Genomic DNA, 16,548 nt, shown 5'->3' with positions numbered 1-16,548 from the left:
ATCTGAATATATCGTGTCACCCAAGAGATGGTCAGGAGAGAACAGTTCTTGTTTGAAATGCCTCATTCATTCCGTGGGTCTGAGAAGGTGCCTTCCGAGTCCCCAGAGTTATGGGAAAATTCTCTGTGCCCAGTACACAAATTATAATACCAGAGAGATCCGGCTCCTGATTTCTTTCATGAGTGTTTCCCTTTGTGAGCTCCCTTCACTGCTCCTTGGCTCTGGTTTCCCAGTGTTTCAGGCGGCTTAGAAATGAGCGTTGTCCCGAAGCGATTGGCCTTTAATGTTTTATAAGATGAAGTCTTCCTGGCGGCTATGTTTCTGAATGTTGGAGTAATGAGTTAATATGTTTGTGACTCCCTCTAGGGCATGTACATCAAATCAACCTATGATGGATTGCATGTGATTACTGGAACCACAGAGAACGTAAGTGCACACATCCGTTAAATGTAAAAGCTATCGTGTATTTAAACAAATGTGACGCATGGTCCCTATACTTTTCGTTCCAACGTGTTCATCCTATTTTATTATCTGCGGTGAGAGCGTGGGTGCTGTTTTGTTTATTTCTGTTGCTAGCATACTGCTTATCCCCAGCTGTTGGGAATTTATTATTTAAATTGTCTTTTATTGCTGTTGTTCACATACCTTGCCCAGTTTTTACCCCCCACCTTTGTTAATTATTCCTTTTGCACCCTGGAAGTGTTAACCCATAAGTCTAAAAACAATGATCTCTTTGTGGTTGAAAACCACTCTTATAAGAACTGAAATTAGTAGCCATATGTGTAAAATACAGTTTTTTGTTGATGTTTAATGGAATTTAGATGGATCACCAGAGCAGCTATTTTGGGACTTTTACACAGTGTAGATACTTTTTAGAGTTGTGTTTTGTAATATTTGGCGTGATACTGAAATTTAGTACCCTCCCCGCCCCCCCGCCCCCAATCTTTTGAATAGAAAAAGCAGGGCTGCTTTTCCTGTGAGAGTCTTTGTACACTGTTCACTTCCTTTTGGAAATGCTGCTCCGTGAAAGGTTTTCTTGAGCCCCTCTAACATTTTGAATTTGTAAAAAGTAGAGCTAATTGAATGCTTTCTTTTTGTAACCTACAATATGGCTAGTTTTTGATGACATTGATATGAGGGTAGAAATGTTAGAATAGCTTCCTGGATCTGTATGAAAGAAGCATGTGTCTGTGGAACTAATCTGCTGTTTAATCAACTAAGACAAGAGGAAATAATTTCTAAAAATAGAAGAAATTTGGTAACTCCTCTGATCTGTTGGAAATACGTGTTGAATTTTGAACTCGAGTTGCAGCGTCTTTTGATAAAATAAAACGGCATGATCTTTGATGAGGGTTTGTGACACAAGCTTGATATTCATAGCAAGAAAGAAGTGACGTTGCTGAAGGTAGTCAGTGAATTTTAAATATGGTGTGGGGATCTGGGAGAGGAATGAGTGGAAGATGGTGGTGTCTAAGCCTTCTTTGTCGAGCTGCTGTGAGAACACATTGAGAAGCGATAGGAATTTTTTTTGGCATATCACCTGATAGGTGGTAACAGCACGGGAAGTTCTGCTTTTAGGTCAGGGATGGTGCAGAAGAGGAAATGCGTAATTCATTACTTGGTTCATCCCTCATTCTTGTCAGAGGCTTGGTATATTTCAGGTCAACCAAAATGAGAACATACTTGTGTACCACTGGTACATTGTTTGGGAGTTGGAAGGATTCAGGGGGACAGTGAAGGTCATTTCAGTTTTTAAAGAGTTTAAGTTTGCATTCAGCGATTTAGTGATTGCCTTGTTTAATTAACCACCAGACCTGTGTGGTTGCAGACTCTCCCTGGTCTCCTTAAAGCAGTTTTCATCTTGGATAGATGTGTAGTTCGCTATCCTGTTACTGCCAGAAGGCACACAGATTTCTCCTCTTCAAACCAGCCCCCCCGTCCTTTGGCTTTGAGGATGAGAGTTGAATGAGAGACGAAACAAGCTGCTTTTGAATGAAGTAAAATGTCAAATGCAAAGGTACACTCTCCTGGAATTCCTACAAGACTCAGTAAGACTGGATGAGAGGTTCAGGGTTGACGTGGATGTAGTTGATCCCATGCAGGATTATACAGAAGTCACCCTAGAGACACAGGCGGTTTCCATCTTGTGAAAGATCAAAAAAGGGAAAACTTGTCTTATTCCTTCTGGCAATCCATTTGAGAATGTCACTCATTCTTTTCAGTCATTGAGCTTGTGTTCACAGAGTACCTGGAATGTGTGAGACACTTGCTAAATCTTACAGATGGGGGTGGGGACCGTAGGTAAAATCCTACTTCTCAAGGGCTTAATCTGGGTATTTGACCCTAAATGCTACATGTTTTACACTTAAATGGCAGTAGAAAATGCCAGCTGCCAGCTCTGGGACAGCCTTCCAGCTAGCACTTAACGGTTGTTGTGACTTTCAGATCAGAATGCCGGTTAGTTATGTATGTATGTATGTATGAATGAGAGAGTGCAAGCAGGGGGAGGGGCAGAGGGAGAGGGAAAGAGAGACATGGCCTCTCGAGCAGACTCCTCACTGAGCTCGGAAGCTCACACAGGTCCCCAGATCATGACCTAAGCCCAAATCAAGAGTCCGATGCTCAACCTACTGAGCCGCCCAGGTGCTCCCAGTGTTAGAATGTGTTAAAGGAAGCCTAGTGTGGTGGTTGGTAGTGGATGGAAATCACCCATTGCATTCCCTGTGTTTATCTTGGACTCCAGGCTGAAGCAAAGACAGCAGGTCATCTTAGGCCTCCAGTCCATTTTGGGGGGAGGTTACCCGAGAAGTCAGGATCACTCCAAGGTCAGCCTAACAGTATCTAGTGATTCTCAATGACTTCTTTTTTGAAGTTGTCCAACACCTTGACAGGATCTCATCCATACTTCTGTTCCCCACCTCTGAGATGATGTGGGAATTCGATTAGCCTCTGAAGAATGGATGTATTCTTCTCCGGGTCATCACCCTTTTGCAGAAAACCAGAACAAGCATCATTTTTCAGTAGCCTGGCTCATGGTGAGAATAGGCAAGAGTCACTGCCCCAGGGAGAATTTTGGTATCAAGCTCTCTCTTTACCAGTGTTCTGCCAAACACCTCTCTTCATCACCTGGTACGACATTTGAGAAATGAATGCATGAGGATCCCTAGGAAGGAAAGTCAATTCAGGACATTTAGGATTGGTTTTTAAGATTGCACATCCATAAACAAGAACATCCTAGCCTCAGGACCATCTTTTTAAAGTGAAGTTTACCTTAAGTGAACCCCAAGCCGGGAAGATTATCTGGGTTGGACTGATTCTGACTGGACTTAACGGGGATTGGTCTCTAACTGTGGGTTAAGCAACTGCCATGCAGGGGCAAAAGGGAGCCTAGACACAATCTGTTTTTTTTCTTTCAGTGCCTCAAGAGAAAGAGATTGAGGTAGACTATCTCCCTGAGGTACCCACGGTGCAGGTCTCTCAGGGAAGACACTGCTGGTTGTTATGGTGGCGGAAAAATAACTCTCAATTCCCTGTACCTTGCGTTGGCTCTAGATACATTGAAGGGACTATTTGTACAGTTTAATGCTGCTTGCTTATTTCTTGTTGAGCCTGTCCTAACAGTTGAGCAAGAAGATTCAGCCAAGGATGTCTTGTGTCTGGTTCCCATCCTCTTGACCATGTTAAGAGGTGCTGCTTTTTTTTTTTAGAAAAATAATTATAAATATGTCTGAAGATTCAGTCGGTTACATAAGTTACCAAATAAAATACTCTGGCCTCGAGAACATTAAATTGTAATTTGAAATCAAGGTTTTATCCTTTTCTTCGCTTTTGCTCATAGGAGACACCTTAAACACAGAGAGTGCTAGTTTCATTAATTGAACAGAATATTGTGGACAAATATTTGAGAAATAGATTATATAGGTATTTATATGCACACATAAGTGGAGAGAAAGCTATATATATATATATATATATATGTGCAGATTTGTAGCAAAGTATTATTGGGCAGAATCAAAATCTGGACTTCGGATACTGAAAACCCATTCATTTTTGGATTCAACCTGAAAATGACAAAAATTTAAATTTGTTTTCTCTAAAGAAGTACATTAAATTAAATTCATTTTCTTTAAAGAAGTACATTTTCCAATGTCACCGTCTTTCCGTGCTATAATAGCATTGTGATGATGCGTAAAACAAGGTTGAGTAGACAAGAGTTTGTGTTAATAATTGCTTAAAAGGAGATATGAACATCACCATAACAATGGTTTTTACGTGTTAAGCAGTTGGTCAGCTTTTACAGGACTAATTTTGATAGGGATCTAGGGTAGATGAACCAAAGAAAGCCTTTTTTATTAGTTCACTGTGTCGCAGGATGTCCCATTTTTCCTGATGGGTTAGATGGACGTGGCTGCATGTCCCACTCTTCCTGGTGGGTTAGGTGGACCCAGCTGTTGGAACAGACAGATGGTCTGGACCAGCCAGCCATTCATCAGGTGGGGAACATGAGTGCCCACCCCCACGCCAGGCTCTACAGACCATATTGTCTTGGGATTATCTCATAAGTGCTCCATGTAATAGTTCTGGAGAAAATGGTATTTCTGCTCCTCATTGTCTGCAGAAGAAAGGAGGAGGAAGAAATAGAAGCAGAAACAAATAGAAGATTTATAAAAATAAGACAGGTCTCTGTGTTTGTTCCTAATAGTCTCCTGCAGACAGATCTCAGAAGATACACGCTGGTGATGAAGTCATTCAGGTTAATCAGCAGACTGTGGTGAGTTTGTTCATTGAGACCTAAGACTTATCCTATTCCCCTCTAGAGCTTTTAACTAAATCCAAAACCATTTTGCTTGAACTTTTGAAATTTGTGACTTTTGTCCAATTTTCCATAGTTTTAAGTAGTGCTCAGATGGACACACTAGTGTCTGCTTAGTTGCTCACAACTGATTTCCTTGAAATAAATTCAGATTTGATTTTTCGTAACTCACAAGTAAGTCCCTTCTCATTTTCTTTCTTTGAAGGTGGGATGGCAGCTAAAAAATCTGGTGAGAAAATTGAGAGAGAATCCTACAGGAGTCGTATTACTGCTAAAGAAGCGCCCCACGGGTTCTTTCAACTTTACCCCCGCTCCCCTGAAAAACCTCCGGTGGAGACCGCCCCTCGTGCAGGTATCCGTTATTGGTTGTAAACCTTTTTCTTTCTTTCTTTTTTTTTTTTTTTTAAGATTTTATTTATTTATTTGACAGACAGAGATCACAAGCAGGCAGAGACACAGGCAGAGGTGGGGTGGGGAAGCAGGCTCCCTGCTGAACAGAGAACCCGATGTGGGGCTCGATCCCAGGATCCTGGGATCATGACCTGAGCCGAAGGCAGACACTTAATCCACTGACCCACCCAGGCGCCCCTGTAAACCTTTTTCTGCCCTCTACGCATGAACTGTGTTGAGGATCAGATTTGTCTCCAGAAAGAACAGTTACCATTTGAAGGTGGTTGGTTTCAGGAGTTTGCGTCTACGCAATCATTCTCTAGTCCTACTTCAGTGAGAACACAGGTTCTAGATTTTGCACTCATCACAAGTGACTGTTTAAATGATAAAATAAAATGAAAGGTCCAGTTCCTTGGCCTCATTAGCCACACTTCAGAGGTCTGGTAGCCTCGTGTGGCTAGTGGCTGTCATCATCACTGCAGAAAGTTCGTTCTGGTCCTTTTCCCCTCTCCTTTCAAACACATCTGACGCGGTTTGAGCACTAACCCTGGAGAGACCACCTGGGGTGGAGTCTGGCCAAGGCAGGGCTAGGCATGGTGGGAATCGGCCATACAGCGGGGAGTAGGACCACTGCATTGTTTAGTTCAGAGCTGGCAGACTCGAGTCATCAGCAGCAGGAGACGGACTTACGGCATCGTGTCGGATACTGTCGTAGAATTCTGTACGAACAGTGCACTCCCTTTTCCCCACAGCTGGGTGGAGTGTGCTCAGGGGCCAGACCCCCTCCTGATATCATTGGTCCTTAGTGTTTATTTCTTAAATCATAAATAAAAAGCAATGACACTCTTTTAATGCCCTTTTTTAAGACTGAGATTGTAATTTATGTGGAACCATCTGCTATTTTACGGTTCGTCTTCAAATGGAAGGAGTGGTAGTGGTCTCAGGCTCTCCGTTTGGACCCTCTGTGATACATACAGCGTTGGAAATACACCTACACGTGTACCTCGATGCGGGGTTTAAAATAAATAACAGGGGCACCTGAGTGGCTCAGTGGGTTGGGCCTCTGCCTTTGGCTCAGGTCATGGTGTCAGGGTCCTGGGATCGAGTCCCACATCGGGCTCTCTGCTCAGCAGGGAGCCTGCTTCTTCCTCTCTCTCTCTCTGCCTCTCTGCCTACTTGTGATCTCTCTCTGTCAAATAAATAAATAAAATCTTTAAAAAAAATAAAATAAATAGGATATGGAGTAAGGAAGGACACATAATTAAAATCACTTCTTAAATAATAACTGATAAATAAATGATTTATAAGTCAATTCTTATAAATAATCATCTCTTAAATAATAACAATATCAATCACACCCTGACTGTGATGGGGCAATGCCAGTGAAAGACTCATGCAAAGAGGTCATTTGGAAGAAGCATGAAAGAGACTCACAAAGCAGCACAGCCTAGTGGTTAGACAGGGGGCTTAGAGTTCAATTTCTCCAGTTCAAATCCCAGCTCTGCCACTTACTAACTACGGGATCTCTGATAAGGTATTCAGTCTTTCTAAACCTCACCCCTAATTATTGGTATTTACTGTGAGAGAAAGCTGGGGCAACTGAGTGGCTCAGTTGGTTAAGCATCTGCCTTCGGCTCAGGTCATGATCCCAGGGTCTTGGGATCAAGCCCCCACATTGGGCTCCCTGCTCAGTTGGGAGCTGGCATCTCTCTCTCTCCTTCTGCTTCTCCCCCTGCTTGTGTTCTTTCTCTCACACATCTGTGCACTCTCTTTCTCTCCCTCTCTCTCCAAAAAAAAAAAATAAATTAAAAAAAAAAAATCTTAAAAGGCTTTGGGCCAAGGGATGAGGAAGGCAAGCAAGGCAGGTGTGCAGTGTGACATTGAACCTGGCTGGTGATACCAGTGACAGAAATTAGAGTCAGGAAGGCAGAGATGGTGCATCTTCTGAGAATCACTGAGTCGGAAGTAAGGGGGGGGACGGTTCAAGTGCCTGTGTTCAAGTCTAAGTGGAAGCTGTTTTTAGGTACAGGCTAGAGTTAGTCCCTTGATGTCTGGAAATTCACTTCAGAAGGGCATGCTTCCCTCCTCTCTGGCTTTGTCCACCTTCCTGCCAAGTCCCACTTAATGTGCGGTTTTGGGGACCAGTTGATGGTGAGGGAAGAGATACCTAGTTTTGCTTCTGACCCAGGGGGAGAACCAGCATCACAGCTGAGAGGCCGTTTTCACAGCTTAGCTACCAGGTGTTCTCATGACGGGTGCAGGATAGTTGCAAAATATAAATTCTGGAACACTGACACTCCCTGACATTGCTGTGTGTCATTCTTCAGGCTTCATGCCTGGGCACCCACCTCTTGTGGGAGGGCGTTTCTTTCATTCTTGTCACCATCATTAATGTTGCCTGTTCCTGAGAAGGTGTCCTTGTTGGTTTTAGGCCATCATCCTGGTAAATGAGAGTTCTTCTTACAGCCGGAATCAGCAATGCTGGAGTCTTTGGAGAGCGCCCACTCTGTGCCAGTGCTGTACTGTACTTCTGCTAACACTCGTGGGGGGCCTCGATGCTGTTTTCAGCATTTTTTCAGATGCTGTTAATCAGTTCTATATTGAGTAGAGTTGACTGTGTTGGTGGCCACCATCCAGATTGTAGGGATCATGTCACAGGAGACTAAAGACTAAGCCCCCATTTCTCTTGAGTCTGGGGGTCTCCCCCTAAAACAGGGCTGTCACTGTGAGTACATTCCAGTCCTTCCAGTCCTTAAATATAGCTCATGATCTCACTTGGGGGCTACTGTGGGGTCTTTGGTCACCATCCCAGCTGGATAGGGTTTGAGGTACCAGGGGCCAGGCACAGTTCTTGTGTGGCCATCACCACCCACTGGCTGTCACCAAAGGTCTTTATGCCTCGACTCTGGGATTTTGTCAGCGTTCCTTTACCCGCCAGAAAGTGTGTCGTCGTTGTTAGTCTATAGAAGAAATAAGACTTGAAGGTCTCACATAAGATTTTAAAAAATAGGTCCTTTTGAGCCTAATAACATAATTAAAATCAAGCTGTAAGGATTTTAAAATTCTAAAATTAACTTGTATGGATATGTGACAAAAAGTGCATAAGGTTGTACACTTACTGTGTGACGTGCAGTGTGCTAAGCCTATGACGTGTATCGTGTCACTTAATTCACCTTCTGTGGGTGCTATTCTTATCTCGTTTATTCCCGTCTTATAGATGAGGCACAGAGAAGTTGAGCGGTTTGCCCAGAGATACACAGCTAATGAGAGCTGTAGCCAGGATAGCACCCGGACGGAGGCCCAAGCCCATGCTCCTGTGCATGATAACATCGCTACTGATTTGTATGAACTCACTCAACCAGTGTGGGCCACGGCCCAGTGCAGGAGCTACTGTCAGGATGGCTGTTTTTTGAGGAGGAAACAGACAAGGGTATTTAAGCAATTTGCTCAGAGATAGAATTCTAATCTGGCTTCCAAGCCTCTACTTTTTTTTAATTTTAAGATTTATTTACTTATTTGCGAGAGAGAGAGAGAGAAAGAGAGTGCAGGCATGCAGATCGTGAGTGGGGAGGAGGGGCAGAGGGAGTGAATCTTTCAAGCAGACTCCATGCTGAGCACAGAGCCTGATGAGGTACTCGATCCCACGACCTGTGCCTTCGTGACTTGAGCCAAAACCAAGAGTCAGATGCCCAACTAACTGAGCCACCCAGGCACCCTCTTCCCTCTACCCCCAAGCCTCTACTTCTTCCTACGCATCTAGTCTTTCAAAATGCCCAGTTGATTCTGAGTGTCTCAAAGACTATGCATTGAGTGTTGCTAATAGTTGTAAACACACAAATGACGTCAGCCCTCAGTGTTGGCTTTGGGGAAGGAGAGTTACCCAAGAATAATCTCACCTCTGCCCTTTGCACTGGCCTCCATTTCAGGCCTCACCTCCACCCACGACAACCCAGTCCCCTGAAAGCACTATGGATACCTCGCTGAAGAAGGAGAAGCCAGCCATCCTGGATCTTTATATCCCTCCTCCGCCGGCCGTTCCCTACTCTCCCCGGTACGTCAGCGTCTGTTGGCGGTGTGCATGCCCGTCTCCTGTGCGTGGAGATTTGAGTGGCGGTGTGAAGGGCATGAGGATTTCAAGGGCAGAAGTTGATGTACTCCAGGGTGACAGGGCTAAGTCTTGAAATGGCAGTTGTTCTATAGAGTGTGGTCCTGGGAGTAGGGGTGGGAGGAATGGGTGAAGGGGGGGGTGGTCACAAGGTCCAGACTTCTAGTTACAAGATAAGGAAGCTGTGGGATGTCATGAACAGCACGGTGATTATAGTTAACAATATTGTACTTTGTATCTCCAGGTTGCTGAGAGAGATTTTAAAAGTTCACATCACAAGAATAAAAGCATTTGTAACTGTGTGAGGTGATGGGTGTTAACTTTTTGTAGTGATCATTTCACAATAGGTACATGAATCAAGTCATTATGTCATACACCTAAAATGAACCCAACATTATATGCTAGTTATTTCTCAATAAAACGGGGAGGGGAATGTGTGATCGTTTAGGGAGAAATGTAGGGATGGATCCAGGTTTCATGGGTCTTGAAACTATGTAGTTTGATGGAGAGAAGACTCTCTATGTAGAGAAAGCATGCATTCTTGGGAATGCATTGTTTTAGCTCCTCCTGGAACACTGGAAAGGGCTGTTTGGGGGTCCCTGAAGCTGAAGTTTCATTATGTATAAGGTCATATCATCGTCATATCATCTCTGGGGAGGAAGATAATACATATTTTTGTGCAGCAAGTTAAAGTTAAGCTGTATTTTGGGGTAGACTTGTGTTCTTCATAGGACTTAAGAAATGTGAATGGATGTGTGGTACTTGTGGTTGCGGGTGTTTGTGTGTCTCTTAGAAGTTCTAGAAGACATTCTTAATTGGCACATGGTATAACGAGGCTAGCCATATTAGCTGTTCCATGGGGGATTATTAAGGTGTGAAATACAGGTTTATTTATACCAATTTACCTATTTACGGAGAATTTAACTCATTTATTCAACATAAGTTTAGTGAGTGCGAGGCCTGCATCACCATTTTACACAAAACAGATGCGGTTCTTACACCCAGAGAACTGCCAATGTCTTAGTCAGCTGTTCAAGAATAAATGGAGAAATACATAATTATGGTATAATATTTCTTAAGAAAAAGTTCAGGCTGAATCTTACAGTGATATGTTATTTTATATTGGAAGTTTTTTGTTGTTTTTTTTTTTGTTTGTTTGTTTTAAGCTGAGTGTTTGAATCTGTCCTGTTTCTTCCCTGGGCACAAGGAAAAATGAACATCGTTTTCCTCTCCCTAGCTTTGGGCCACCCAGAACTTAGTACAGCGCATAGAGAACCTTAGCTGATCAGAGGCATGCTAGTTGGTAGATGGGACCCTTCCCTGTCTTCACAGACCAAGTCCTGTGGTCACAGGATCTTAAATGCGTTTCAAGTGACAGGTAGTTGCCTTTGCACATGGAGAGCACAGTTTCACTGATGACCTGTGTGTGGGTGGTTTTATAAGAAACCAGGAGGCTACTCCCTAACCCCCAACTCTGAATGTTCTTGTCTGGGTGTCAGTGAAGGGTCACAGAGCAGTGGCAGGAAAAAGGGTACGTGCATAGTAAAGGGGAAAGTGAACTGGAGCTTTTAAGCTTCAGGGGAGACACACATGCACACATGATACATACGCACACATGCATACACACATACACTTACACACCATTAATGAAGGATACCTTCAGAGGAATGAAACATGCACATGGTTACCGAGAACGAGAGGTGAGTCTTGAGAGCTTTGTGACTGGGGCAGTTATATTCCAGGGTTAAAAGTATAGAAGGAGATGGATTTGTAGAAGGAAAAGGGGGGGGGGTGCACAGGCAGGAGATTCACTGGGAATACCAAGCAGACAAAGCTGATCTTTAGATGATTTTTGGACTCAGTTGATGTTGTAATTTGTCTAGTAGTTTTTGCAATGATCACCTAAGAGACTTTTCTAAATGCAAAAAAAAGGTAACTAGCTCATAACTTGGATTCAACTAGAATTAAGTTTTAGGAAAGCTGACATGTAGAAAGAATTAAGTTGGAGTCCCTAAGCCACACTTTCCAGTTTCTGTAGGGAGTTCAGAAAACAGACACTCTCCATTGGGTATGATAAAGGCGCCTTTATATTTTTTGACATAATTTTCAAACCTAAAACAACTCCATTACACATCCAGTGTCTTCTCTGCTAGATCTTGGCAAAGATACTACTTTGGGCCTCAAAAAAATGGCTCAATCATACCTTCACTTGTGATTTCTGTAATAAATAGGAGATTCAGATACAGGATGGAAGTACAGGAAACCAGAGCTGTCTTTTCAAAGCTGTATTTATACTCTTTACACATATCTGAAAAAAAAAAGTGATTTTTCCTCTATTTAGTAGGATCATGCTATTTACTCTTACGTAATAGGATTTCTGTGTATTGGAGGGTAACAGAACAAAAAAGGAATGTTTCTTCCTGCAGTGGAAAGGAAGATTAAAATTTTCTTACGTGTGTGTGCTGGAGGAAGTATGTCCTGCCATTCTTCTGTAGGAGAGGATCTTTGTAAGCGACTTAATTATTGCCCACTGTCTTCCAGGGATGAAAACGGGAGTTTTCTTTATGGAGGCTTCAGTAAGTGTAAACAGCCATTGCCTGGTCCCAAGGGTTCCGAGTCGCCAAATTCCTTCCTGGACCAGGAGAGCCGAAGACGGAGATTTACCATTGCCGACTCTGATCAGTTGCCTGGGTATTCAGTGGAAACCAATATTCTGCCCACAAAAATGAGAGAGAAAACTCCATCTCATGGTACATTTCTGCCTGTTTGTTTTGTTCTGCCGTTTGTTTTTCCTCCCTCCCCTACCCCCCTTCCTTATTTGGAACTGTTGGATGAATTTGGCAGACTTGTAGGGTAATCTGAGGAAAACATAAACCTCAATGAAATTCTAAGTATGAGACCTTTATTCATCTCTCCAAAGCGAAGTCTTGTTGAATCATTACTCGCTGCCTGGCATCAAAGCCCAGTGGAGTGAGATCATGTTACGGTTTTAACTTGCAAGGGGGCCTGGCTTTTAGCATGGAACGGCTTTGCTCTGTAGACAACACAGGCTGGAGTTCAGCCGGCCTGTGTTCTCATTGCTTGCCACGCAAATGGGAGGCTTTGCAGTACTTTTCTTAGTTTACAATAATGTTATCACTTAGGTTTAAGTGAGTGTGATATGGGGGAGTCTTAAGTTATAAATAAAAGGAAAGTTGCTCTAAGGTCCACAAACTCTTGTCAGCTTGTCGTGTCCTTCCCTTCCCTTTGAAGGCAAGCCCCGACCTTTGTCCATGCCTGCGGATGGGAGCTGGATGGGGATCGTGGACCCTTTTGCCAGACCTCGAGGTCATGGGAGGAAGGGTAAGTTGAAACAAACCCCAAATACACCAAACCGGAATCAAAAGGGCCATGGCCCTCATTTCAGCCCTGTTCCTAGTTGTGCTATAATAACCAGATAGAGGATCCCAGCCCGAGTCCTGTCCCTTCATCTATAACGTCGGGGCTGCTGAGTCTCTGAGGCTCTACCTGTTCCTGGAATGGCAGAATTATATTATCCTAGTTAGTGACTGTGAATCTTCTCATTAGCATCGTGTGCTCTAAAAAGGTTGTGGGGGCGCCTGGGTGGCTCAGTTGGTTAAGCCTCTGACTCCCGATTTCAGCTTAGGCCATGATTTCAGGGTTCTGGGATCAAGCCCCACCTCAGGCTTCCTGCTCAGTGGGGAGTCTGCTTCTCTCTCTCACTCTCCTTCTGTGCTCTTTCTCCCTCCAACAAATAAATAAAATCTTTAAAAAATAAATAAATAAAAGGAAGAGGAAAAAAGTTCTGGAGGCTCAACTTCCACAGTGAGCAACCCCTCACAGCTCCCCGGGCCTTGGTAAAGTTTCTCCCTCAGGAACCTGAATCACCTGGAGCATAATAAAGGAGGAAAGGGAGAAGATGTCTGTGGTGTAAGGTCCGGGATACCCTTAGCTGGCATATGACAATCTGTGGAGCAGTCAGCAGGTGGCAGGGCTGTCCTTTGTTTAGATTTAGAAATGTCAACATCTTCATTGCTGTTCTCTTGGGCTTTTAATCCCTGATTTAGCCTTTTACTTCCTTTTAGAATTGAGAGATCCGGGCGGGAGGTGGGGAGTGTTAAGTCTGAAAGTGGAGACATACTTGACCTCCTGTCTCACCTTCCATAGTTCTGTCGTAGGATCGTTTTAGAATGAAAAGGTGTCTGTTCGCGTGATGGGCACTTAAAAAAAAAGCAGCTTTCTTGAGAGAGGACTCACATACCATAAATCTGCTCACCCTGTTAAAGTGTACAATTCAGAGGTTTTTAATGCATTCATGGAGTTGTGTCCATCAGCACTATTTCCAGCATATTTTATCACTTCAGAAAGAAACCCCTGCAGGCAGTCACTCCTCATTCCCTCCTCCCTCAGCTCCTGGCAGCCACTAATCTACTTTCTGTCTCTCTGGATTTTTGTACTCTTGACGTTTCCTATAAGTAGACTCCTGCATCATGTGGCTCTTTGACAATGGGCACTTCTTCAAAGCAACTACCCCTTTGGTTACAAAAGCGAAACAGGCACACTGAGAAACATCTAGAAGACATGAGAAAATAAAACTCAACTGTCCTCTGCTTCCCCAACCTAGAAATAATTAATCTGAATGTTTTCTGATGTTATACACTTAGAAAAAATGTGCAAAATGGAAGAAATAGATTTTTGACAGTACCGTGAAAGGTGACTTACTCAACACATGTATGTTTTCTGTACCAACTGCATGACATCCTAACATCCATGTTAGGGCTGTAGCATGTACTCACCCAGGCTACTGCTGCTGGACACCTCGGCTGGGTGTGTGCACCCCCTTCCCTCCCCCCATTGTGAGCAACGCTGCACTAAGCATCTTGTCCCTAGATCGTCATAATTTCTGGGTCAAAAGAATGCTACACGTGGCCAGACTGCCTTGCATTTTAGGTTTCTCTCCAGTTTCTTAACTATCCCCCATCCCCCACCCCCACTCCTACCCCCCCCCGCATTTCCCCCCCCCCCCCAAGAGCGGTGTACTGGCATTTAGGCTGGGACCATTCTTCCTTGTTTGGAACTGTCTTAACCATGGCAGAACCCTGTCTAGTAAAGGCGAATGATAGTGCCTGCCCTTTACTGAGGGTGACAGCCCAAGGCACCCCCGCCTTCCAAACTGCTCGTTAGGGGAGACTTGGGGATAAGAACCACTGTCCCCGTGCCCACAGGCATTAAACAAGAATAGATCGGGCCTTAAGGAGTGCAGACTGAGACAACCTTTTCGCTTTTTTTCCCCCCTTCAATTTTGAGTGAAATGTTATGAAAGTTCTTACACTGGTGAAGAAGTGTGGGCTCTCCGATTCTGCCCTGCCCTTGTGCTGCCTCTCGGGTTGTAAAAGCACACTTCGATGGACTCCTTCCACTTCTACTTTCTAAACATCCAGTGGGGTGCGCCTGGCGGGCCGGGGGGAGGGCAGGGTCTGGGACGCACCCGAGGGCACCGGGTCTCAGCACGTTGCCAGCCTGGCTGAACTGGACGGTGCGGTGGATTTTAACGGACTCGTGGGCTTTGTCTGCGAACAGGTGAGGACGCCCTGTGCCGGTATTTCAGTAACGAGCGGATCCCCCCCATCCTCGAAGAGCGCTCCTCGTCCGCATACCGCTTCTCCAGGCCCCCAGCGGAGAGGCAGCTGGTCCGCGGTGCGGACTACGTCCGGGGGAGCAGGGGCTACCTCGGTTCGGATCTCCACAGCAGCGCCACGATCCCATTCCAGGAGGAAGGGCCCAGAAAGAAGCCGGTGTCCTCGGCGGCCAAGGCCTCCTCCACGGAGCCGTCCCTGTTGGTCAGCTGGTTTACGCGCCTGAAACTCTTGACTCACTGAGCTCCGTCCTCCTCGGACTCGTCCCTGCCTCCTGCTCCCAAGTGCCTTGCTTTTTCCCTTGGCAACCTGTTGCGGTTTCCATCCACAGTATTACGTCGTGACCTTATGCGATTTCATTGTTTGTTTCTTTTGGAAGTTGTATACTGCCCTTCTCGGAATTTGGAAGTGATTGGATGGAGACAGATCACGGAGGATCTTAGGTGTTGCCTTGTGGAGGCCGAAGGAGAGAAATGAGTCGAGACTGTTCTTCTTGCTTCCTTAGGGCGGGAACACAAAGGCACACAGTGTACGCTGGGGCCTGCGCCGGGAATGTTTTGGTTGTTACGAGGAACTGGGCCATGGTTGTGTTGGGGACGGGGCTGAAGTTGGTGGCCCTTGTCACGGAGGCCTTGGTTTGTGGTCCATCTTCTTCACCTGAGAAAGCCAGTGGAGAAAACATTTTTGTTTTAATTTTTCAAGCTACATACCGTGTTTGTAAGTGTAGCAGCTTTGACTTTGAAATAACATGTGGCGTGCATTTCATGCTGTTTCAAAGAAGTGGTTTCAGTAAGTGTAGGCCTGTTGCCCTCGGTTATTCCCTTTTCGTAACAATCTCAGTATGTGGGTCAGTTACCACAGAAACACATGAACACATTTAGGTAGGGATGACTACACACAAAGAAGTTTATGGTTATTCGTGAGGGGTGTCGTTGTTGTTATATATTATTGTCTTTAAGGGAAAAGAAGCTATAAGATGTGCTGACAGCCAAAGGATCATTTCAGAAAAATGAAGCGACAATATTTAGGTTTATGAGAGATACAGCAGTTTGCATTTTGACTGTGTAAAGTCTTTCTTCCAGGAAAAAAAAAACAAAAAACACAGGCAGTTCTTCAAAACTGTACATATTTTGCTAAATAGAAATCTCTTGGAAAGTCTCATGGTCACTAATTTTCAACTAGCATCAGGTATTTTGGAAAAGTGTGTCAGGATATTAACTCTTGTTTAAACTGAATGTATGATATTTTGTTAGAACACAAAAGTCCTATCTTGTTAATTTAAGTGTTTTAAATATAGTTGTATATTTTTCTTACTCTTAGTCACGTGTAATTGAAGTATTTCTGCTTTGCGTCCTGCGGTCCTGCGTGAAGCTAATGAAAATGAGGCTTCAGGGCGCTTTCCGATTTACAAGTGACCCCCCCAGGCTGCTGCCGCTGTGGACGCTAATGTTAGAAAATCAAATAAACCCTCCCAAGCATTTTGGGATTTTTATGGTTTAGAAGTGGGGGTGTTGAGGAAGCATGGTATAGTGACAGTTATATCTGGGGAATTTCCTGAGGTATATTCCTAGGCCAAGCTGGTATTCCCTGCTCAAAAACAACCC

The 16,548-nt window shown here is 44.3% G+C and overlaps 1 protein-coding gene across 3 annotated transcripts in view; it reads left to right on the top strand.

Moving 5' to 3' along the window:
• Positions 1-16,263, top strand: part of CNKSR3 (CNKSR family member 3) — an 86,201-nt gene extending 69,938 nt beyond the window's left edge. For 2 of the 3 annotated variants that reach the window (XM_032836392.1, XM_032836391.1), the window contains 7 exons: positions 367-426; positions 4,703-4,771; positions 5,019-5,165; positions 9,130-9,254; positions 11,850-12,058; positions 12,561-12,650; positions 14,889-16,263. In XM_032836392.1, coding sequence (XP_032692283.1) covers positions 367-426; positions 4,703-4,771; positions 5,019-5,165; positions 9,130-9,254; positions 11,850-12,058; positions 12,561-12,650; positions 14,889-15,187 — 999 coding nt within the window. In that variant the 3' untranslated portion in view covers positions 15,188-16,263. The remainder of the gene's footprint in view (positions 1-366; positions 427-4,702; positions 4,772-5,018; positions 5,166-9,129; positions 9,255-11,849; positions 12,059-12,560; positions 12,651-14,888) is intronic. The other variant, XM_032836393.1, reaches the window with a different exon arrangement.
• Positions 16,264-16,548: the final 285 nt, after the last annotated feature.

This window comes from Lontra canadensis, unplaced genomic scaffold, assembly GCF_010015895.1.
Source record: "Lontra canadensis isolate GAN:19392208 unplaced genomic scaffold, GSC_riverotter_1.0 scaffold92, whole genome shotgun sequence".
Lineage (NCBI taxonomy): Eukaryota > Metazoa > Chordata > Mammalia > Carnivora > Mustelidae > Lontra > Lontra canadensis.
Note: the sequence above shows the minus strand (reverse complement) of the source record. Positions and strands in the feature narration are given on the sequence as shown.